This window comes from Hippocampus bargibanti, linkage group LG05 (assembly GCF_051943395.1).
Source record: "Hippocampus bargibanti isolate YZ-2025 linkage group LG05, ASM5194339v1, whole genome shotgun sequence".
NCBI lineage: Eukaryota > Metazoa > Chordata > Actinopteri > Syngnathiformes > Syngnathidae > Hippocampus > Hippocampus bargibanti.
In genome coordinates, this window is record NC_142738.1 from 6,190,001 (window position 1) to 6,215,096 (window position 25,096).

A 25,096-nucleotide genomic window follows, 5' to 3' on the forward strand; every position below is an offset into this window, starting at 1 on the left:
TAATTCCTAAATTATATAGGGTCTGGGGTTATATAAACTTGAAATGAGGGCAGCTGTAAAAAATACAATGCAATACAAACAGATTAGTTTATGTAGCTGAAGCTGGAACAAAGCACTAACATGGAAAAAATGGAAATGGTGCCACCTTGTGGAAGGGAAAATCATTGCCAGAGGCCATGGGCAGCGCTCTATCGGCACCCAAATAAGAAAAAAAAAGCCGAACAAATTTGGGAATGGTGCTCTACGTCATATTTTCAAGCCCTGAATAAATTTGTGAATGACAGTGAATGAGTTAATTCCTAAATGATTTGGGTATGGAGTTATAAGAGTTTGAAATGAGGGCGGCTGTCCAAAATAAAATGCAATAAAAAACATATTGGTTTATATAGTGCTTTGACAACAGCTGAAGCTGGAACAAAGCGCGAACAAGGAAAAGGGGAAATGCTGCTCCCTTGTGGAAAAAAAACATTGCCAGAGGTCATGGTTAGCGCTTTATCGGCACCTAAACAAGAAAAAAAACTGACAAAATTCGGGATTGGCGCTCTACGTCATATTTTCAATTACAGAATAAATTCATGAATGGCAGTGAATGAGTTAATGGATTTTTTATCAATGGCCTGGAATTGTTTATCACATGAATATTTACTGTCATATTTACTTGTCATTCTGTCATATCTGTTAAATATTCTGCCGTCATTTCTCCGTTCAAAGTAGATTGGATTGGATTGGATATGCCTTTATTAGTCTCACAGTGGAGAAATTTACATTTCACAGCAGCAAAGTAGACTTTTTGTTCTCCTCAGACAAACAAAATAGCTTACTTGCTCCACGACCAATAGCAAAACTACCTTCTTTGCATTGTGCGTTCCGTCATATTTCCCTTTCTTTTTTTTTTCTCCTGGTGGAAACACAATTACTTTTTCAGGGGAAGGGGGGCAGAGAGGTGGTGAGGGTCCGTAATGAGATTTAAAACAAATACCAAATTAGCTGTCATTAAATTATTTCAATTTCCTTTCCCCGCTAATAGGAGATTGTGACAGGTGTCAACGCTGGCCCGGCAACATGCTAGAATGGATAATTGATCCATCAAAACACATCAAGCCCGGGCAATAACTGGTTCCAGACGGAACACACATGGACAATCGAATTTATACTCTGGCGTTGATGGCTACACCACGCCGTCGTTCAGTCAATCAAGTACGTACTCAGCCTTCTGACAACTCTGTTCACATGTTAAATTATACTAAGCAGCGGTCCCCAAACGGCAGGGCTGTTCGTCGGGAGACGACATTCCGTGCTGTTCCCCAAGATTGAACAAAATATTTTTGGTGGTCGTGTAGTTTTTGCAGTGAAATTAGTTTTACGACCAAGAGCTGACAAGAAAAAGACATACATTTAGAAAGTCATACTTAAAGGACAACCGACACCATTTTTTTTTTGTTTCCTAACCGACATCAGAAAAACATTTTATAGCACCTAAAATACCCCAAAAAAAAACAGGCTGATATTTTTATTCAAATGCAAAACACCAATAAAAATGAGTTAAAGTGTCCCACAACTACTTCAAAATGACTCCGGAGATGCCGAGTTTCAGAAGGTCCCGCCCCCTTATTCGTGACATCACGCCAGGACGTATTGCCTTGCTCTACAATCAAAACAATGGCTTCAGATTCAGAGAAGACTAATTAGCAAGCAAGATACATCACTAATTTGCTAGCTAGCTACATAAATAGCTAGATCGCTAGACAGACAGCACGACGGCGGGCGGAAGGGATGGAGAGAGAAAGAGAGAGAGACAGACAGACAGATGACAGACAGAAAGACAGAGGCAGAAAGAGATAGAGAGAGATAGAGATAGAGAGCTAGAGATAGAGGGATAGAGAGATGGGTGGGTGGATAGATAGATAGATAGATAGATAGATAGATAGATAGATAGATAGATAGATAGATAGATAGATAGATAGATAGATAGATAGATAGATAGATAGATAGATAGATAGATAGATAGATAGATAGATAGATACAGTATAGATAGATAGATAGATAGATAGACTATCGATAGATATAGATAGTATCGATATAGATAGATATATCCGATATCGATAGATAGAGATAGATAGATAGATAGATAGATAGATAGATAGATAGATAGATAGATAGATAGATAGATAGATAGATAGATAGATAGATAGATAGATAGATAGATAGATAGATAGATAGATTCCTATTTGTTTCTATGCTGGTTGGTCAAAATATGGCTTGACGTGAAGAATGCCAAAATGATCGAAAGGCAGAGGAGGAACATGAAAGAGAAAAGCATTCTCCGAGAAACTGTCACACAGAAAGCAAGATGCCATGGGCGGGGATGAAGGGGAGGGGGGGAGGGTTATGGGGGTGGGTGATGTTCATGGAATGCCTTCAGTGGCTCAGCTTTTCACATTTTAATTTGGGGTCTGCGGCGGTACAGCCTGAGCGAGCGGGTCCTGGGAGTCGGGCCTGGTGCTCTGACCCCTAAACATAGACTGTCAGCCCAGCTCGGCGCAGGATCACCGGGGGCCGCCGTGCCGACGGCTTTGAAAGCCGTCGCCAATTCAGCCCTAAGATGCGGCTGAATGGCCGCCGCTGTCGCAGACGCTGCCACCAGTGAAAAAACAGGTTGCGGCAGGAAGAGAATTTGCTTTCAAAATGTGTTTGTCCTCTGACCTCGCATCCAACCTTATGGCCTCACTGCCTTTGAAGACCCGAGTATGTTTTTTCCCCTCCCCTCTTAGAGGTGGGGGGGGGGGGGGGACACACTGAAAAGAGGGCCCCTGTCAGTATAAATATATTAATAATCTGACAGCTTCATCTGCTTTTGAGGGCCCAGCTTGACAGGCTCACAAAAGGCCGGGCGCTGTCTACACGTCCAAGTCTTCCTGTCTGAACAACACACACACACATGAACGCGCACACACACACACACACACACACACACTGTGTTTATGAAGACATCACACTCCTGCCAGCCATTGATTTTTACAGCCGTCTCTGTCACTTACTGTACGAGGGCCCCCCGGCGGCAACGGGCAAATCGACCGCGACAGCCTTGTGTAAGGCGGAGAAAAATGTTTTGAGAGGAATGCTCAGTTCAAATAAATGCACTTTTTTTTATTCCGCCGTGTCTCTTTAATCTCATATATGATAGCCCAGTTGTGGGATCAAACGTGGATACATGACACAAATCAATTGTATTTGATTTTGTTTTGTAAAAGAACGACAACCCCCTTGCTTGATTTTCCTTTTTTTTTTTTAAACAAATACTATTTCAATGGGGAACAATTGAATTTTAAAGCACAACCGACACCATTTTTTTGTTTCTTAACTGACATCAGAAAAACGTTTTATAGCATCTAAAATACCCAAAACACGCAGGCTGACATTTTTAGTCAACACCAATAAAAATGTAAATTTAAAGTGTCCAAAATCTACTTCAAAATGACCTCGGAGATGCCGAGCTTCAGAAGGTCCCGCCGCTAGTTCGTGATGTCACGCCTGGGCGTCTTGCCTTGCTCTAGAATCAAAACAATGGCTTCGGACAAGATGCTTTGTTGTTACTCATCCAGTTATGAATATGATTCAAATAGTTCTGAAGAGGAAAGCATAAATGATTGCAATCGATTAAAGAAGACCTCCTGTATCAATTCGAGCTGTTAGCACTCCAATGTAGCGTCCCAGAAAATGCACAAGATGGCGCCCAAGCTCCGTTGGAAATGGGCTAATTTGTCTGCTGGGAATTTATGTCAACTAGTATCAAATAGTCGTCTTGGTGCAACACACACAACGATTCACCATCGTGTTATGTGTTTTCCTTCGAATTTCGCCATCAACACGATGTTTTCAGACTAAACAAAGTACCCAAAATGCATTGTGTGTCGCTTTCTCGGTCAGGGGTGTTCCTTCAGTGACGTCACGTCATGCATCGTCATAAACTCGGAAACAAGATTTCCTGAATGTTCAGCGCGAGTCTTAAAACGTAAAATATAGCTATATGCGGTGGAATCTTTGTAAAATACGCTCAGTAGAAGTCATTTGAAGTGATTTTACAAATTATGGACACAACTTGTCCGAAATAATCAACCTGGGGTGTATACTATGTTAAAATTATTTTTTTCTTCTTAATGTGACTGTTTATTAATTTATAATGGCAAATCCTTACACAAGGATCAACATCGAAATGCGCAAATTGTGACGTCAACACGGGAAGCTGGCGCTTTGCCAAGCAGAAGTAGAGCAGCAATTGGTTGTGTTGAGTGTTTCCATAACCTGTAACATGAGGAGGTATTTAGCATAGCAACTAAACAAGCTAACGGTCAACTTCTATTCTTCTTTCTATTTGCTGTACTTCTGCCCTTAGAAGTTAATTGTGGTAATGTGACAAATGTTTTGATGATGATAATAATAATAATAATAATAATAATAATAATACATTTCATTTATAAGCGCCTTTCAAATCTCTCAAGGACACTTTACAGTCACAGGATACGTTTTTCTGTGGGTGAGTAGCGGCAGCCACACGCGCCAGCGTTCACACAACCCGGAAGTAACTCAAATTGATAGAAAGCTAGCTAGCTAGTTAATAGATAGCAAATAGCTAGCTAGTTAGGTAGCTATATAGCAAAGAGATAACTCGCTAGATAGCTAGCTAGCCAGCTAGATAGCAAACAGATAGCTAGCTATTTTATCTATAACGTGATGCTTCCGTCTTCAGTTTAATGCAGAAACAGATATGGTTTTATAATAACAACAATAATAATAATAATAATAATAATAATAAGAATAATAAATTTCATTTATAAGCGTCTTTCAAAACTCTCAAGGACATTTTACAGTCACAGGATATTTTTTCTGTGGGTGAGTAGAGGCAGCCACACGCGCCATCGTTCACACAACCCGGAAGTAACTCAAATTGATACAAAGCTAGATAGCTAGGTAGCTATATAGCTAAGAGATAACTAGATATATAGCTAGATAACCAGCTAGATAGCAAACAGATATCTAGCTAGCTATTTTATCTATAATGTGATGTTTTCGTCGTCTTCAGTTTAATGCAAAGAGCAGTCATCGCGCAGGAACACAAACACACACACACACACACACACACACACACACACACACACACACACACACACACACACACACACACACACACACACACAAACACACCATTTTTTTCCCTTGTTCATATGTGGAGTCTCTCACATTTAATCCTCCATTACGATGTTGTAAAACGCGATGTGTGTACTTTGTGGAAGTTTTGATCTTACCCAGTATGAGTGGAACAAAGGAAGACGGGGTTGCATATGTGCATGCGCCGGCAGCAAAGAGCCCCGCCTCCCAGACAGCCTGGAGAGACAGAGGGAGAGCAGGGGTCAGAGGGAGCTCAGGTAATTGAGGTGTCTCCGCCCCTTCCCAGCCCCCGTTTTTTTTTTTTTTTTTTTTTCCAGGGCTTCTCATCCCGTCCTTTCACCCCACCATCCTCTATCGGCACAGCGGGCACAATTACGCTTCCCATCACCCCACCAGCTGGCCCCCGTGATCCTGCACTTCTTACTAAACGCGACTCCATTGGCCCCTTTCCCTCTTAACCTCTCAGCAGACATTCTGCGGAGGGGGGGAAATAGGCCGAGTTGCACTGCACGCTAACCGCAGGGAAAAAAGAAATCCGGGCCGCTTTGCTACTTTTCAACAGTTTGTGAAAATAGGGTCAAATGCAGGTTGTGCAGTGAGGATAAAGTGTGGGTTCATAACAGGTGCAGTATAGCTAATGTACGCTAATTTGTCAGGAAGTGAGTGAAAATTTTACAAATTATTGTTTCAATATTAAAAAAAAAATAGATTTGTTTTGAGGCTATTTTGTGTCAACTTCAAAAAACATACATGACTAAAGTATTTTTTAAAATTCTGAATTAAATTACTTTTTGTAATTCAATGTTCAATTCTATATTCAAAATATTTTTCACTGTCATTTAACCAATTGAGGTCAATATAATTATTGATTTCGACAGTTCTTAACTCATTCACTGCAAGACATGCTAAAATGTGTCCACTCCAGTGCCAGGGTTTTTGTCATTTTCACTCAAATTGCAGGACACCCAGAATATTGAGTTTTAGGAATACCTCAACATTCAATGCAACGTAAGAAACCTTAGATTGTCTTATTTCATCAGAAGAAAGAGTTAATTCCTAAGTTATATGAGTATGGAGTTATCATGGAGCTTGAAATGGGGGCGGCTGTAAAAAAGGCAAATGTGTGTGTATATATATATATATATATATATATATATATATATATATATATATATATATATATATATATATATATATATGTATGTGTGTGTATACGCATATATATATATATATAAATAAAATATATACACACACACAGACATATAAATACGCACACACATACATATATAAAAAAAATATATACAGTAAAGTCTCGTTATATCGATATTCAAGGGAGTCCGAAAAAATATCGATATAACCGGGACTATCGATATATCCGATATCGATATAACGAGACTTTATGTATATATATATATATATATATATATATATATATATATATATGGCAATGGCCAGCGCTATATCTGCACCCAAGCATGAAAAAACAAAACCCGAACAAATTCGGGAATGGCGTTCTCCGTCATATTTTCAATTCCCGAATATATATATATATATATATATATATATATATATATATATATATATATATATATATATATATATATATATATATATATATATATATATATATATATATATATGATGTAAAAGTACAAACAGTTTCGTTGGTGTCCGAGATGTTCCCATAATTTGAAAATAGATGAAATATGAGACGTGTGGATGGATGAAAGTGACATACAATCAGCAATTTTTTTGCTGTGTTACTGGAATGCTAACAAATTGAGTCAAGCAGAAGGGTCTTTCCACATATACGCTAATTGCACTTCTATTTTCCGACGCGGGCACCTGCACCTCGGTCTCATCCCATTCTTCCAACACCCTCACGGTGTCTCTTGATAGACAGCATTTTCACCCCATCCCCTCGCATTAATGAGAAGGCGAAGCGCTCCGGCAGTGTTATTACCTGAAATAATACCATATGCTAAAATGTAAACAATATCTGCATATTCATGTCACAACTTCATCTGTTTAATTAGTTCCAGCAAAGCAGTTTAGCCTTTGAGCCGCGTCCCCCCCCACCCCTTCCCCGTAACCCTTTCCTAACTCCCTCTCTGTCAGAGCCATGTCCCATTGTCACGTCTGACACTCCTCCCATTGTTCAATTGACGCTACGTAGCACTGATGCTTTCAGTGCCAAGAGTGTATTACAGCCCGCAGAGCAGGTGAATTCCGGTAGGGAGGTGTTCCAAACCGTTCTCGTCAGTCTTCAGCGAGTGCATCCACCGCATTATTTGACAAAGATTCATTCAAATGGTTTTCAAAATGGGGTCCGTGACTCGACATAAAATACAGTCAAACCTCGGTTTTCGAACATTTCGGTTCTCAACCAATTCGTTTTTCAAACAAAAATGTTTTTTTTTTGTACCTCAGTTTACAACCGAAAATCGGTTCTCACCCAAACTGAGCGTCCCTGAATGCACCACTCGACTCCCCTGCGCTTCCTTATGTGTCACTAACTTGTTTTGCGTTTCATTGTGACCAACGCATTACTATTATTAAATATATATATTTTTTTACCAAGAAGCTTGGCTGAGAGCTCCACAAATTGTGTTATAGGCGCTTAAAATGTAATGTATTAATATGATGATGATGATTATTATTATTATTATTATTATTCGTGTTTGTATTGTGTTCAATAACAAATTTAAAAAAAAAAACAGATTGATTATGATGGGAAATGGTGTTTGGGTTTTCGAACAAATCGGTTTTCGAACAGATTTCTGGAACATATTATGGCCGAAAACTGAGGTTTGACTGTAATTGGATTGGATTTGCCTTGATTAGTCTGGCAGTGGAGAAATTTACATTTCACAGCAGCAAAGTTGTGAAAGAAATTCACTCATTTACTGCCAGACGTGCAAAAATGTGTCCACTCCAGTGCCAGGGTTTTTGTCATTGTAACTCAATGAATTCCAGGACCCACCGAATATTGAGTTTTACGACAAAAACATTCAACACGGCATAAGAAACCTTAGACTGTCTTATTTCCTCAGAAAAAAAAATATTTCCTAAATTTCTTCTGTCGTTATATGAGGTTGAAATGAGGGCGGCTCTCCAAAATACAATGCAATACATACATATTGGTTGATATAGCGCTTTAACAACAGCTGAAGTTGGAACAAAGCACTCACGTGGAAAATAGGGAAATGCTGCCCCCTTGTGGAAAAGAAAAAAAAACATAGCCAGAGGCAATGGCCAGCGCTTTATCTGCACCCAAGCATGAAAAAACAAAATCCGAACAAATTCGGGAATGGCGTTCTCCGTCATATTGAAAATATGACAGAGAACGCCATTCCCAAATAAATTTTGTGAATAGCAGCGAATGAGTTAGTTGCCACAATAACAATTCCACAAATATGTACGTAAATATTAGAATTATCAAAGAATTCACAGCAAATTTTCTTTTCACAACCCATCCATTTTCTGAACCAGCTATCCTACGAGGGTCACTGTATTGGGGGAGTAGGCTGGGTACACCCTGACCCGGTTGCCAGCCAATCACAGCGCACACATAGACAAACAACCATTCCCGCCCACATTCACACCTATTTAGCAATCCAGAGTGTTCCATGAATCTGTCATGCATGTTTTTGGTATGTAGGAGGAAACCAGAGTAGCCGGAGAAAACACAACAGAGGAATCGAACCCAATGCCTCAGCACTGTGGCGCAGACGGGCTACCGTACCGCCCCAAATATTGACGACACCACGAGAGCCAGACAATTCTCGGTGTCAATCTGAACTCCTTTGGGGACTTAACAATGCAGACTCGCATAGTCAAAGACAATAAAGGGAGAGAAATAGTTCAAGGCAAAACAGAGCGATGTGGAAGGAGAAGCTCAAGTGGGCATTCTCTAATTAAATTCTCCTTCATCAGACGCTCATTTGTGCACAGGCATTAATACTTCTGACCCGTGCGTAGCCTGAACGCTAACATGCCTGAGGAGAAGGGGAGAGGAAGCAATGAAAGCGGATGGAGGGGGGGGGGAAACATGAAGGAATATCTTATTAAAGGGAGTCAGGCGTGTTTTGGCCCCGCTCGCTTGATGGCTGGCTCTCGGTGTCGCGACCTACTGGCGTCGGAGCTAATACGGCAGTGTACGCCGCGTCATTGTTCTCAATCAATAACTAATTATCAAAGTACTGGCTCCGACTGGTATTGTCCTCTCGGCCCGGAGACCCTTGTTGCGCGCTGAATGAGAGAAATGGGGAAGAAAAGGGGAACAGAGGGTGGCTTTTGGCTGCACACTGATCTGCTGCCGCCACAACATCCTTGCAGGCCTTTCAAGAAACACTGTGCCGTCAGTTTGCGTTAGCGTCCCATACTAATTGATATGAAATAGAACAGAAGAATTATTGTTGCGCTTGACCGTCATAACGATATCCTGGGAGACAAAGAAGGGATGGGGACGTCGGGGGGGGGGGGTGTTTGGGGAGAAAACAGCACACAAAATACACGAATAAGAACAGGAATGACCAAGCGTACTTGCTTCTGCAGACAATGTTTCTTAACCGTTTATGTATTCGGTAGAAAAATCACACACCGCCAAAATAAAAGCTCTAAAAAAAAAAAGCACATTGTGTGGCATATTTTCTGCACGATAAGACGCAACTAAACTATTAGTAGATGGATAAATAAATAAATACATACACACATGAATAAATACGCAAACACATACAAATAAATATGATAAATGAACACATAAATAAATACATACATAAGTGAACAAATAAATAATTAAGTAGACAAATAGACAAATAGATTAATAAATAAATCAAGACACACAGAAAAAAGAAATAACAAGAAGAATGACAAAATAAATAAATATAGAAATAAGTGAATGAATAAATAATTAAGTAGACAAAAAAATAGATTATTAAATACATCAATACACAAACAAACAAAATAAATACAGTAATAAGATAAATGAAGAAATAAATACAGATGTAAAGAAATACATAAAGAAATAAGTGAATGAATAAATAAGTAGACAAATAGAGAAATAAATAGATTAATAAATACAGTAAAGTCTCGTTATATCGATATTCTCGGGAGTCCGAAAAAATATCAATATAACCAGACTATCGATATATCCGATCCTGCGCGCATGTAATTTTGTCCTAGCGTTCATAGAAATAGTATCGTAATAAGCGGTACTATCGATATAACCGATATCGATATAACGAGACTTTACTGTACATAAATACACACAAATAAATAAATAAATAAATAATGCGCTTTATAATCCTGCGTGACTTATACATGGAAAACTTTTTAAAAATGTGTCATGCGTTGAAGGTGCGTCTTACAGATAGAGAGTGAAACCGTTCTCCAAAAAGAAAATGGCTGCCGACTTTTTTTGTCCTTTATTCCCCGCCCCCAGTCTTTGGTTAAAGCCACGTGATTGGTCAAGAACGCAACAGTGAGGGGAGGTGGTTTGAACATTAAAGAGCCAGGCAGACGACAGTGAGAGTTTCAACACTGATAATTCAAAGGCAGAGTGTAGACTGCAAGGTTAAAATATCCCATCAATCAAGCTCCACAAATAACCCGCACAAGCCATCTGTACACTTGATGCAAAAAGCTATCAACCCAGCTAAACAGAACAGAATTGATGAGGAACTAGATACAATTATCACAGAGAAATGTCCTACAAGGGATCATTCCTCAAGATGGTAAAAGAAGGCGGCTACATTCCTTATCAAGTGTTTAATGAATCAGAATCACCTTTATTGCCAAGTATGTAGAACACAAAGGAATTTGTTTCCGGTCGAACACGCTGCACTAGTACCATCAGCAAAAAAATTGCAAAGAGGCACTAATGCTGATGAAACCGGCCACTCCATTCCATCAAGCCATCAACCACCATCACAAAGGTAAACAAAACGGCTTTATTATACTGTACAGTTTATTTATTTAATTTTAATACAATATACCATTTATTATACATACAACAAGGTATATTTTGTGTAGTTTCGAGGCTTAGAAAAGGCTTAGAAAGTAGCAAATTATGTTTTATGGGGACAGGAGAACGGATTATTGTCATTTTAATGGTTTCCTATGGGAAATTATTTTTTGGGATACACACTTTTCGCCTTACACTCTCTGTCTGGGAATGAGTCTCAGAATGGCAGCAAGGCGTCATCAGAATCAGAATCATCTTTATTGCCAAGTATGTAGAACACACAAGGAATTTGTTTCCGGTAGAACACGCTGCATTAGTATCGTCGTCAAAAAAACTGCTAAGTGGCACTATACAGTTCCATTTTGGCTACTGTTGAAGAGTTCAAAGAGTTAATGGCTTGGGGGAAGAAGCTGTTTAAATGTCTGCTGGATTTGGTGCGCATGGATCGGTAGCGCCTGCCTGAGGGGAGTAGCTGGAAAAGGTGGTGGGCAGGGTGCGGAGGGTCCAGTAGGATTTTCCGCGCCCTTGTTCGGATTCTTGCAGTGTGCAAGTCCTCGAGAGTGGGTAGGGCGGTGCCAATGATTTTTTCCGCCGTCCATTGTAAAAGTACTAGAATGCCATAAAATTAGACAGCCGTATCACTTCATTATGTCAATCTTGTTTGCAATTTAGCTATCAGAATTTTAAACCCGACATAAGATCAACTCCCCCACCCTCCAACACACAAAAAAAGGGAGTTTGCTCCATCTTAAGCATCACCGGGTTTAAACACGGTGCTCTAATCGTTGATACAATGTCCCTTTTATCACCTTGTCATTGTTGGTTGCTTTTTACAAATGAGCTGACAGAAATAGAGGGAGCGGGTAATTTGTAGCTGGCAACACAGGCCGGATTGTGTGCTGGTGCCTGTCTGTCTCACCGCTTCCTAATGGGGTAGCTCGTCCTGTCATCCCACGTGGCAGCACAGTTCACTTCTCCTCAATCCCGTCGGTGCCACAGGCACCAGGACGGAGGGGGTTGGAGGGGGTGGTACGAAGCACCCCGGGAGGCCGGGGACGTGACTGTTTGCTTGCCTTAGTGGCGGGCAGGGGTTAGCTTGGTTAAGAAAAAATGTGCAACCTCAGGACAGTGAGTCGAATCCCACAGCAAAGACATGGCAGTTGAAGCAGGACATTGGTTCAGACTGTATAATGATACCCTAACCTCACACCCCCCCCCCCTGCCCCGCTTCTGATGTTTGACCTCATTACCAGAGTTTAATTGTGTTTCGAACACACTTTTTCTTCTTCCCTGCTCAGGCTTTTTTGTTTGACAACTGTGTTGGACTAACTTGTTTTTGCTTCCCAATACAAAGTCATTATGCAAACTATGTGACCATTAACTGCGCTTCGGTTTACAACCGAAAATCGGTTCTCGACCAAACTGAGCGCCCCCGAATGCACCACTCCACCACCCTTTGCTTCTTTATACATCATTTCCGTGTGTTGCTGTTGCGTCTCATTGTGACCGACGCATTCGTATTGTTGAATACACAACACCCCCCCGTCCTCCAAGAGCTCCACTGGCTCCCGGTCAAATATAGAATCAACTTTACAGGGGTCACGTTTGATTTGATTGGTGGTTGTTATATGAGCTTGAAATGAGGGCGGATGTCCAAAATATAATGCAATATATACATAATGGTTTATATGGCGCTTTAAAAACAGCTGAAGCTGGAACAAAGAGCAAACATGGAAAAAAAAAGGGGAAATGGTGCCCCCTTGTGGAAAAGAATAAACATTGCCAGAGGCCTAGGCCAGCACTTTATCGGCACCCTAGCATGAAAAAATCTAAACTCGAACAAATTCGGGAATGGCGTTCTACGTCATATTTTCAATTCCCGAATAAATTTGTGAATGGCAGTGAATGAGTTCAAAGATCGAATCACGGTTTCAAAAAAGACTACCCGAATTGCTTCACATAAGCAGATATGGATCTCCATCAGACTCATAGACACAATAATAGTTCCCCGACTAAGTTGCATCAACATGCATGTTAGAGTAAAATGGCCGCCGCTTCTTCCATTTTCTGCTTTATGTTGTGCTTGTTCTGTTGCTACAAGGGGACATAAGTCTTCTTGTGCCGGTCCCAAGCCGATAAATACAGAGGGTTGTGTCAGGAAGGGCATCCGAGCGTAAAAAGCTTGGCCAAAACAAACATGTGAATCAAACCTCTTAAGATGGAGGACACTGATTCGCTGTGGCGACGAAAGGAAAAGAATAAGTTGTAAGATAAACTTCTGATGCTTGAGTGAAGTGCGGGTACATCAAGTATTGGAGGATAATGTTTCTGCACGTAGGCAGGGAGATCCGGGCTTGGAAAAACAAACATCCCAATAAATTTTTATTTGCATTGTGCGTGCAAGCAGATTTTCCAATATTTTCTTCATAAAAAAAAATATATATACAGTAAAGTTTCGTTATATCGATATCGGTTATATCGATAGTACTGCTTATTACGATACTATTTCTATGAACGCAAGGAGAAAATTTACATGCCGCAGGATCGGATATATCGATAGTCCAGTTATATCGATATTTTTTCCGACTCCCGAGAATATCGATATAACGAAACTTTACTGTATATAATTTCGCGATTCATAAGGCAAACAATCCATTTTGAAGCGGCTCTCCTCGCCTATTGTCGGAGTCGAGGATAAAATGGTGAAAAGCGCTAATCCCGCAACGGGCAAGCAGACTTTAATGAGCAGTCTGTCTCGGGCATGTGATATCCCGGCTGAGGGCAAAGCGGTGCGTCGCGGGGGTCAACTCCAAATGGAAGCTTTCGTCGGCTTCCTCCTCGCCGGAGAAAGGCGGAGACAACTTATGTTGACCCCGTTAAGTCAAGTTATTCTCCGATGACCCTTAAAAAAAAGACTGGATATGGAAGATTGTCTGGATATCGACCTGCTGCTTTTAAAAAAAGACAATCTTTTGAGAATGCAAAGTCAAATAGCAAAACTTGAACCTTTGTTTTAAGGTTCAAGTGAAAGAGAGCTGCCGCTTCGAATTAGGGTTGAGCCCAGCCGCGGTACACCGGCATATCTGATCTCTATCACAAAGACATCAATGACCGCTGCTCTGCACAAAGGCAAACGGATCATAGGTGGCATAAGAACATATAGGGGCGGCTAAAGGCGATGAGTAAAATACAGCCGCTCCCCATCTTGCGAATATTCTAGTTACGAAACAACAGTACATTGAGTAACCTTTGAAAACAATTCATAAGGAGGGTTTCTGTTACATCACCTGGCTATCTATTGGCTGTCTAGCTATTTACTTCCGGGTTGAGTCAACGCTGGCGCATGTGGCTGCCGCTGCTCACCCACAGAAAAACTTCTCCTGTGACTGAAAAGTGACCTTGAGTTTTGAAAGCCGCTTATAAATGAAATGTATTATTATTATTATAATAATATTAATATATTATTATTATTATATTAATTTATAATATTAAATGAAATATATTATTATTATTATTATTATTATTATTATTTATTCAACAGTAGCCAAAATGGAACTGTATAGTGCAACTTAGCATTTTTTTTTTTTTGACGACGACGATACTAGTGCAGCGTGTTCTACCGGAAACAAATTCCTTGTGTGTTCTACATACTTGGCAATAAAGATGATTCTGATTATTATTATTATTATTATTATTATTATTATTATTATTATTTCAAGATCAGATAACTCCAGACCCATATTATTTAGGAATTAAGATTTAAATGCACTTTATATTCATACGGCATACAGTGATACCTCGGTTTACGAACCCGTTGACTTACGACCATTTTGGTTTACAAATGTTAAATTTATGAGAATTTTATCACGGCATATTAACTATTTTTCGGGATAGACACGGTGCTGCCACCATGAGTGACGTGTCGTTCGCGAACGAGCCCGTTCTTCTAAAAGAAAATGGCCGCCCCCAGTCGTCGGTTAGAGCCACGTGATTGGTCAAGAATGCAGCATTGAGTGGGGGGGTTTACAGACAGAGAGAGAGTGAAGCCATTCAGGGAAATCGCAGGAAAATCGCAAGTCCTCACCAAGCCACAAAAACACTACTAGGTGTACCGCTTCCTGCTTACGGCAGACAAATCGGCAAACGAAAATACCCACACAGCATATCAACAGCTTGAGTGAACAATCTGGTCTGAGCTAGCTGGCTTTTGGCGTATCCATTGTGTCTGTCCGTAGTATTAAAAAAAAAACAAATGGTGACCTTTGCCTTCCCTAGCTGACAAGTCATGAGCTAAGTAACTCAGTGTGGAGACAGTATTATGCAAAGTAGCAGGCTTATGACATCACGATTGGGCAGAATTCAGATTTCACTTGATCACGGACGCACAGAGAGGGGAAAAAAAACACTCACAAAAGTCGTCCTCTGCAATTTCACACTTCCACAGTCCCAATTATTTGTAGACCTGCAATTAAAACGACTCCCATTTTCTATACCGTCGCCTTTAAGTAGCATCATTTTCACGATGTCGGCATTTTCAGCCACCCCCGCACTCGTTTTCCCATTTGGAAAATCCTTTCTGACGCCACAGCTATTCTTCTTTTCAGATCTTTTAAGCCATTATAAACACGTTCCTTCTCTGGCTCAAACCTCCTTTAGCTTTCGTCGTTTTGAATAAAAATAAGCACAGATTTGCTGGAAAATCAGTGGCTTTTGTGTGTGGCTGCAGGAGCATGGTGAAATGTTTGGACACTAATACCCATTCATTTCACCAACGCTATAAATAAAAGCTGCCAGTTCCGCGGCCGCCGTGAAGTGGTATTCTTTGGTGCCCAGCAGGATGTCCTGTTCACATTAGCACAGCGGGGGGGGGGAAACTGGTCCGGAACAGGCAAGACAACTAAATCAAGACATTGTCAACTTCTGACAAAATTGCTGAAGAAGAAGGAGGGGGTGTCTGCTTGCGTACATGCATTACAAAACATGAAGCGCGAGGCAAAATATATCTTTTCAAGTTCACGCTGTATTCTGGGGAAAAAAAAATAATTGCCTGAAGATTTACACCACGGGGTTCGCGTGAATAAGGCGAGATAAGAGAGGCGGCGCTTAGCGAGGGAAATATAAGCTTAACCTTCACCAGCTTCTAATTTTGATGAGCTCAGATTATGATTCTCCCCCACTTCTTCCATGCTGAAATTAATGCCAAATTCTAATCGGATGGAGCTGACTTCAATCAAGAGTTTTATGAGTGGCATCGATGATTAATTGATTGTTCTGAATGTGGTTGATTGTGCGGAACTCGGAGTCAAAACACAGCACTGTAATGTTGTTAATCACAATTTATATGAACCATCCGGGTATATTAGACGGCAAAAATGGATTTCTTGCGGGTGTGTTGACTAGACAAAAGAGGCTGAATGTGTCGCTCTTGTCTTTTGCCCTCGGCAAGATGATTGACATCTGCTGGTTTTGACTGCCCATCAATGCCGCAGTTGAATGTGGTTGGTAACGTGACATATATTTTTGATATTTATATCTTGAATGTTTATACCAAGCAGTATCACCCAATTAACTCATTCACTGCCAAACAATGTGCAAAAAATGTGTCAAATCCAGTGCCAGGGTTTTTTTGTCATTTTCATTCAAATTGCAGGACATACAGAATATTGAGTTTCAGGACTACATAAACATTCAACGCAGCGTTAGAAACCTGAGACTCTCTTCTTTCCTCAGAAAAAAAAATAGTTAATTGAGATGGATTATTATTATTATTAATTCCTAAGTTATATGAGTGTGGAGTTATCTGAGCATGAAATGGGGGTGGCTGTATAAAATACAATACATTACATGCATATTGATTTTGTATGGCGCTTTAACAACAGCTGGAGCTGTAACAAAGCACTAACATGGAAAAAAAGGCCCCCTTTTGGAAGGGAAACACATTGCCAGAGGTCTGGCCAGCGCTTTATCGTTGAAACTTGAGACTCTCTTCTTTCATCAGAAAAAAAGAGTTAATATGGGTCTGGAGTTATCTGAGCATGAAATGGGGGTGGCTGTACAACATTTATATGTTGATTTATATATTATGTATATTTATATATATTATTTATATATTATTTATATATTATGATTTATATAATGCCTTCACAACAACTGAAGCTGGAACAAAGCACTAACACGGACAAAAGGCAAATGATGCCCCCTTTTGGAAGGGAAAATCGTTGCCGGAAGTCTGATCAGCACTTTATCAGCACCCCCCAAGAAAAAACTAAATCTGAACAAATTTGGAAATGGCGCTTCTTGTCACACTTTTCAATTCCAGAATAGATTCGGGAATGGAAGTGAGTGAGTTAATTTTTGGGCACTAAGGCCTTCTATACAACTGTGTTGTATTTTTGGGGGGGTTACGGAAGGGTTGAGAAGCACCGAGAAGACTATTCTAATCTTCATAACAACGTATCAAAATGGTACTGATTGTCAATGAATTTTTGGCAAGCTCCATGTTAAAGTTGTACATGAAATTAGCACACATTGGAACATTTGTATCGACTGATTGGCGACAACAAGCAGAGGACATACGAGAATATACTGGTTTCTTGTCATTTTCCACCACCTAATTGACTCTGCAACCTGTACATCAACTTAATCCCTTCAAATGACGAAGGACTGGTGGTGGAGGAAGATCGGAGCAAAATTTTACATCCACAGGGTCGGGCCAAACAGCACACACGAGGCTCACGTACGCCTTTTCCAAACGCAGCGGCATCCCAACCGGGCTCTTGGGCGGGCAAGATTTGCAGGTGGTTGATTACCTGATCTTCACAGAGGTTAATTCTTAGGCAGTGCAAAAAGCTGCTGGGGTCTGAAAGCGAGTCCCTATCATCAGAGGAGGCCTTAGTGCCAACAAGACCCAGATAATGACTACCTTGACCTTAGCTAAGTACATAACACAGCAAGAGTCCTTGGATGAGCTGCCCGGAACAATATACGAGGGAAATGGTGGGGTGGGGGGATGGGGGGGGGGGGGGGGGGGGTTGTTGGGCCAGAGCCACAGCTGGGACATACCTTGCCAGTGAGGTTGCCATTTTGATTCGGACCAAGTTGAGCCTTTTCACATAGTTGGATGGGAGCAAGATACAGCAATGATATCGGAGCGAAGGAAGCCCCCCCATGTGTTCTATTGTTCAAGAAAGAGCCGTACATGTCGGTGAATTTCAAGGAAATTCACATGAAATACGGTTTGGCAGTGCCACCGTGAGGTGACGGTATGATTTTCTTCAGCGAGGCGGACATTTTAAGCCAAATTCAGACCACCGCCACCACACGTCGTCTTTTCACTTTGGAGTTTATGTGAACTGGAGATGAGATGACTTCTCCCCTCTCTCCGCAGGCTCTAAGTTGGGGGAGTCTTTGCTGCAGGGTTCAGTAGACCTTGAGAAAACACCAGTGAAATCAGTCACCATCATCCCTCCTGGGAGCAAAGCTGACTGGCCACTTCTGAGGCTCCACTGACCCAAGATCTGAACCGCGCTGCTCTCCATTCCCTGCCCAGACGAAGCCACTGGGAATCTGTGACCTTAAGTTCACCGGGAATCACACACACTTCTAAAGCCGTGGTTGCCTCTGTTGCAATCCCCTTCACCCCCTTTTCTTGAAACGGCATGTGTTTTGTAACAAGCCACTTTTAGTTTGGGAACTTATAGGCAAGATGGCTATTAATTTGCTGGCTGTGGGAGTATGTTTATTAAAAAGGCCTAAGATCCTGATTGCTGGCGTAATAGACACTCTACGTGATGCAGGGACGGAATCATCGCACAAAGGAGTTGTGGGTTCAGCAGGGGTGTGTGTGTGTGTGGGCGTTGAGGTGGTGGTGAGGGGTCGTTGCGTCTGTGTTTCAGTCGGGTGCACAAAAGACAGTTTAAAATGAGGCATGGAAGGCAGAAAAGTTGTCACTGACCTACTGGAATATTGATTCTCCTCCAAACCCCATTATCCAACATTTTATTAATTCAGTTGTGTGTGGATTGAATTGCCATTTTTTCATTTCAGTCAAATATCATTGACACAAGAATAAATGTTTTGTACTTAAAGACAAAGTTCTAATTGTTTCAACTATATAAATCTGAACATTTTGAAAAAAAATCTCTCTTATTTCGTATTTCGAAATCTAGATAGCTAGCTAGGGAGCTAGATAGATATCTAGATAGGTAGCTAAATAGATAGCGAAACATATAGATAGATAGATAGATAGATAGATAGATAGATAGATAGATAGATAGATGGATAGATAGATCGACAGATAGCTAGATAGATAGCTAGATAGGCAGGATAGTTCCCTTCATCAATACAACATGATATTCACTGACTCAATTTTATTGACAAAGTCTTGAAAGGGCAACAAGCCACTGTATACCGAGCCGTACCGTATATAATAATAATAATAATACATTTGATTTACAAGTGCCTTTCAAAACTCTCAAGATTAATTTACAGTCACAGGATCAGTTTTTCTGCGGGTAAGCAGCGGCAGCCACATGCGCCAGCGTTCACTCAACCCGGAATAACTCCGATAGAAAGTTAGCTAGATAGCTTAGAGATAACTAATAGATAGCTAGCTAGTTAGACAGAGAATAGATAGAAATCTGATAGCTAGATAGCTACCCACCTCGCTACCTCACTAGCTACCCACCTAGCTACCTCTACCTCGCCATCTAGCTAGCTATCAACCTCGCCAGCTATCTAGCTATCTACCTCGCCAGATAGCTCGCTAGCTAGCTATCTACCTCGCCAGCTAGCTAACTATCTACATCACCAGCTAGCTACCTAGCTAGCTCAGTAGATCGATCTATCCATCGATCGATTGATAGTTACATGTTTTTCAAATGAGATTAAAAAATAGAAGAGATAATCACATCAAAAACCAAAAAGGCCAATTTGAAAACCATTTAGAAAAAGAGATGTAACTAAGTTGAAAATTGGATAACATCTCTATCAAGCTAGCAAAACTGCACAAAATGACTTTTTTTTCCCCTTTCGTACCCCCTCCCCACTAGTCTTGCCAAAAATATAGAAATCCTACACCTAGATTGCAATCACGCACAATTACAATCACACCAAACAGGCTGACGCCAGTTGAGCGAAATCGCATCGCCGTTGTATTTTGTAAAAGAACATTTCTTCACGCGTGAAGTAGCAAATGAGACCACGTCGCAAAGGCGGGCCGAGAGAGGTTAAAGAAGACGTCAAATCAACAGCAGTTCAACACAGATTCCTATTATCGGTGACACTGAACAGGTGCCCTCAGTCAAAAGCCTGGCGACACTGTCCAAGTTTAAGGTGTTGCTAGATTCATTAAAGCTTGCGTTGAAGCCGGGGGAGACGATGTCTTGCGAGCGGGGTGAAAACCGGGATGTCTTTCCGTCCTGTCAACACTGTGTCATTGTCGCTTTTTTTTCCCCCCCCCGACACCCCAGTCTTGACACCTGGAAAGGTTTGACCGAGCGCGGTGGCAAGAGATCATAGGAGAGTCCCATTTAAAGGAAGCGGTTGACACTGTTGACATTTCATTCTCTCCTCTCTTTCTGTGGCTTCTTCTTCCACATCCCCACCGCCCCGCCCCCTCCGTGGTATTAAACAAAAGAAGGTAGCTAAGTTGCTCAATGTTTGAAAGGCCAGATAAGAATCAGTCATAACTCTGATGTTCCTTAAAGGACAACCGACACCATTTTTTTCCTAACTGACATCAGAAAAACTTTTATAGCATCTAAAATACCCAAAACACGCAGGCTGATATTTTTAGCCAAATGCAAAACAAAAAGTCTCTCAAAACTACTTCAAAATGACCTTGGAGATGACGAGTTTCAGAAGGTCCCGCCCCCTTGTTCGTGATGTCACGCCAGGACGTCTTGCCTTGCTCTAGAATCAAAACAATGGCTTCAGATTTGGAGAAGATGCTTTCTTGTTATTCATCCAGTTATGAATATGATTTAAATAGTTCTGAAGAGGAATGCATAAATGTTTGCAATCGATTAAAGAAGTTCGTCCGTATCAATTCGAGCCGTCAGGACTACAATGTAGCGTCCCAGAAAATGTACAAGATGGCGCCCAAGCTCCGTTGTAAATGGGCTGATTTGTCTGCTGGAATTTGTGTCAACTAGTATCAAATAGTAGTCTTGGTGCAACACAACAACGATTCACCATCACATTATTTATGTGTTTTCGTCATCAACACGTACCAACATGAAGTTTTCAGACAAAACAAAGTACCCAAAATGCATTGTGTGTCGCTTTCTTGGTCAGGGGCGTTCCTGACGTGACGTCGCGTCGGGAATCGTCACCAACTCGAAAACAAGACTTCCTGAATATTCAGCGCGATTCTTAAAACGTAAAATATAGCCATATGCGGTGTAATCTTTGTAAAATACGCTCAGTCAAAGTAATTTGAAGTGATTTTACAAATTATGGACACAACTTGTCGGTTGTCCTTTAAGAATATAGTCAGACATGAACACCGTTTGAAACTGATCACAGATGGCTGTGCGAGATAATAAAACATCTCACTGTTCGTTGAATTAAAGACGCAATCTTGCGCGCGTTATTATCAATGCGGAGAAGCAGATTGATTCGGGCAATTACAGGCATGTTCGATGATCGCATTGCGCTTTTTAAAATATTTTTTTAAATCCTCGGTTTGTACATGTGAAGTATTTACAGTATGAAGTCACCCATTCTAAGCCCTGGGAACATAATAGCCGCCAATGGACGTGCATTGCTAATCATGTAACGCGCCCCTCCCTGAGGGAGCTGATCTCCTCATCTGGGTCAGTGGGAGTATTAAGAGGGTTAAGGGTGCACAGTAAATTTATTGCAGGTCTTTCAGCGCCAATGGACGAGAGCACTAATGGATGACCTTGGGGTTTGGTTGTTTCAGACTTGAGGAGATCATGTCTCACCGGTTCCCTACCACTAGAATGACCCTGGCCCTCTCTGGCCCTGGCCTCAACCTTTAACTCACTGATCTTTGACCAAATTATTTAGCAGACACCTGCTTTCCGGTGTACGCTAAGGGCAACTTGGGGAGGAGGGGGTTAGAGGAGTTACTCTGCGTACGCTAATTTGATGGAGATGTGTGCTGTGACACCATCCATCCCGCTAAAGAGGAACCCATCTGTTCCCAGCAGTGTAACTTTCACTGACACGGAGTCATCTGGTTACTGTTTACATTGGCGAAGCAGGACTCTTTACTTTGCGATTATCAGCATTTAAACACTCGTGATTTACACTTGTGACAGGGATTAAGAGCGCAGAGTCAAATAACAGCGACTACAATAAATAATAGCATTTCTTTTGTGGGGGGTAGAAGGAAAATGATCCAGAGAGGTAAATATTCATGAATAAGTCAAGCTTTCTATGACTCTGTGGTGGCATCAGCCATCCACTATGGCATTGTCTGCTGGTCAGGCAGCATCACCACCCGGGACAGAAAAAGACTGGAGCGCTTTGTCAAGCGGGCCAGTTCTGTCGTGGGCTGCTCGCTGGACTCTCTTGAGGAGGTGGGCAACAGACGGACGTTAGCTAAACTAAAAGCTATGACGGACAGCCCCTCCCACCCCCTCCTGCCCATCCTGACAGCTCTGGGTAGCTCCTTTAGCCAGAGACTATTACACCCGCGCTGCAAGAAGGAGAGGTACCGCCGCTCGTTCCTACCGACTGCTGTCAGGCTTCACAATTCCCAATGATCACATGTGAAAAAAAAAAAAAAAAACTGGACACTTGTAAATATGGGTTGTTGCAATATATCTTAATGCATCTCTTGATTCTGCACTATGTACAGTCTTGTTTATAGAACGGTTTTTGCACATCTACATTTGCACAGTATACAGTTGACATTTTTATTTTGTTATGCTTAGAATATCTTGTTTTCTATCCTTTCACTCCCACCCCAACCCCATCCCTCTTCAATTGCTGCTGTGGACTGCAAATTTCCCCATTGCGGGACGAATAAAGGTATTCTGATTCTGATTCTGATTCTGAGCTTTTATTTTGTATGTTTATTATTAGTGTACGTATCATCTCGATACCTTGGTTTACAAACTTAATTGGTTCCCAGACAGTGTGTAAGGCGAAAAGTGTGCATCCCAAAAAATAATTTACCATAGGAAACCATTTAAAATGAGAATAATCCGTTCCCAGGTCCCCTAAAAACATAATGTTTGACTTTCTAATGTTCTAAACCTACACAAAATATACCTTATTTTATGTATAATAAATGTGCTATGGTATTATAATTAAAGGAATAAACTGCAATGTATAATAAAGTCATTTTATTTACCTTTGTGATGGTCGTTGATGGCTTGATGGAATGGAATGGCTGGTTTCAACAGCATTAAAGGCTTGATGAGGAACCTAAGCTTCTTTCACCATCTTGAGGAATGATCCATTGTAGTTGCTTTCTCTGTGATAATTTTATCTAGTTCTTCATCAATTGTGTTCTGTTTAGCTGGGTTGATAGCTTTTTGCATCAAGTGTACAGATGGCTTGCGCGAGTTGTTTGTGGAGCTTGATTGATGGGATATTTTAACCTTGCAGTCTACACTCTGCATTTGAACTATCAAAGTTGAAACTCCCTCACTGCCGTTTGCCTGCCTCTTTAATGTTTAAACCACCCCCCTCACTGCTGCGTTCTTGACCAATCACGTGGCTTTAACCGAAGACTGGGGGTGGGGAATAAAGGACAAAAACAGTCGGCCATTTTGTTGTTAAAAGAACGGGCTCGTTTGCGAACGACACATCGCTGATTGAGGCAGCTCCGTGTACGAAAAAAATCGAATGCAACGGAAAAGGTCGTATGCCAATGTAAAATTTTCAGAAATTTAATGTTCGTAAACCTAAACATTCGTAAGCCAAGGGGTTCGTAAACCGAGGTATCACTGTAGTTCTTGTATAAGACAAAAAATGGTGAATACAACCTGAATCCAAGGATGACCGTCTCCCACCACCATTTTTTTTTTGGGAAAAAATAAAATAAAATGTGTTTTGAATTCTCCATTTGAGATATTCTAGTGGCTGACAAAAATCACCGGGTCTTCTTCCAAAATGCAAGCTGTGCGGTCTTTGTGATAGCCCCATTACAGCATGAAGGATTCTTACTTTGGGCTGTGTGTCTCTGTGTGTCGCTGTGTGTTTGCTTGTATGGCTAACTGTACTTTCCAGGGAAAAAAAAGATCTTAAGAGGAAGTCTTTGAATGTAGGACATTGGAGCTGTGGCGGCTAATCTCCCCCTACGGCTTTACAGGCGGCTGTGGATTTAGGAGTTGGCATCCTAACTGACCAGTGCTGTTTGATTAGATAACAGGGGATCTACCGCAGGCATCAGTGGTCCACCGTGCTGAAATGAAACACTTTGCTCGCTACCCAACCTACTTAGAACGCAATGGGGGTTGAAAAAAGTAACAAGCTGCCAAGCGGCATCCCACCCAAGCGATATCACGATGCCGACACTGCGACGGGGAGTGTTGCGGACTTGTAGCAGATGTAAGGTTTTAGCCATCCTGCCGGCTTGCCACTGGGTGCGCTTTGCTTGAAAGTCGCAAATGTGGGAATGTAATACTGAGCAGCTGCCAAAACAGTATGAGAATCATGCCGTCACACCTCAGAAAACGGAAGGTAACTCCTTCCAAGACTCAGTTCGCTAGCAAATTAATTTGCTCCAATGAAATGGATGGCGATTTAAATAAAAAATCATAACATTTGCATTTTTTTCACTTTAACAAGACTCATACCATTACGGTTAAAAAAATACTACAATTGTGAAATATACTGGTGGAATCACAAAACTTGAATGTTGCCACCTCAGCAATGATCAATTTGAAAAACATGACAAATCTGCGGGTTAGCTTTGAAGTTGCGATACAACATATTGCCAACAGCAAAGATTTCTATCACAACGAAGCCATTAGACAATACTCC

General features: G+C 41.2%; 1 protein-coding gene across 1 annotated transcript in view; it reads right to left on the reverse strand.

The window, feature by feature from the left end:
* The window catches only part of LOC148897632 (uncharacterized), a 261,135-nt gene that overhangs the window by 53,884 nt on the left and 182,155 nt on the right, over positions 1–25,096 (reverse strand). The window contains exon 5 of the mRNA XM_088995963.1: positions 5,304–5,382. Coding sequence (XP_088852089.1) covers positions 5,304–5,382 — 79 coding nt within the window. The remainder of the gene's footprint in view (positions 1–5,303; positions 5,383–25,096) is intronic.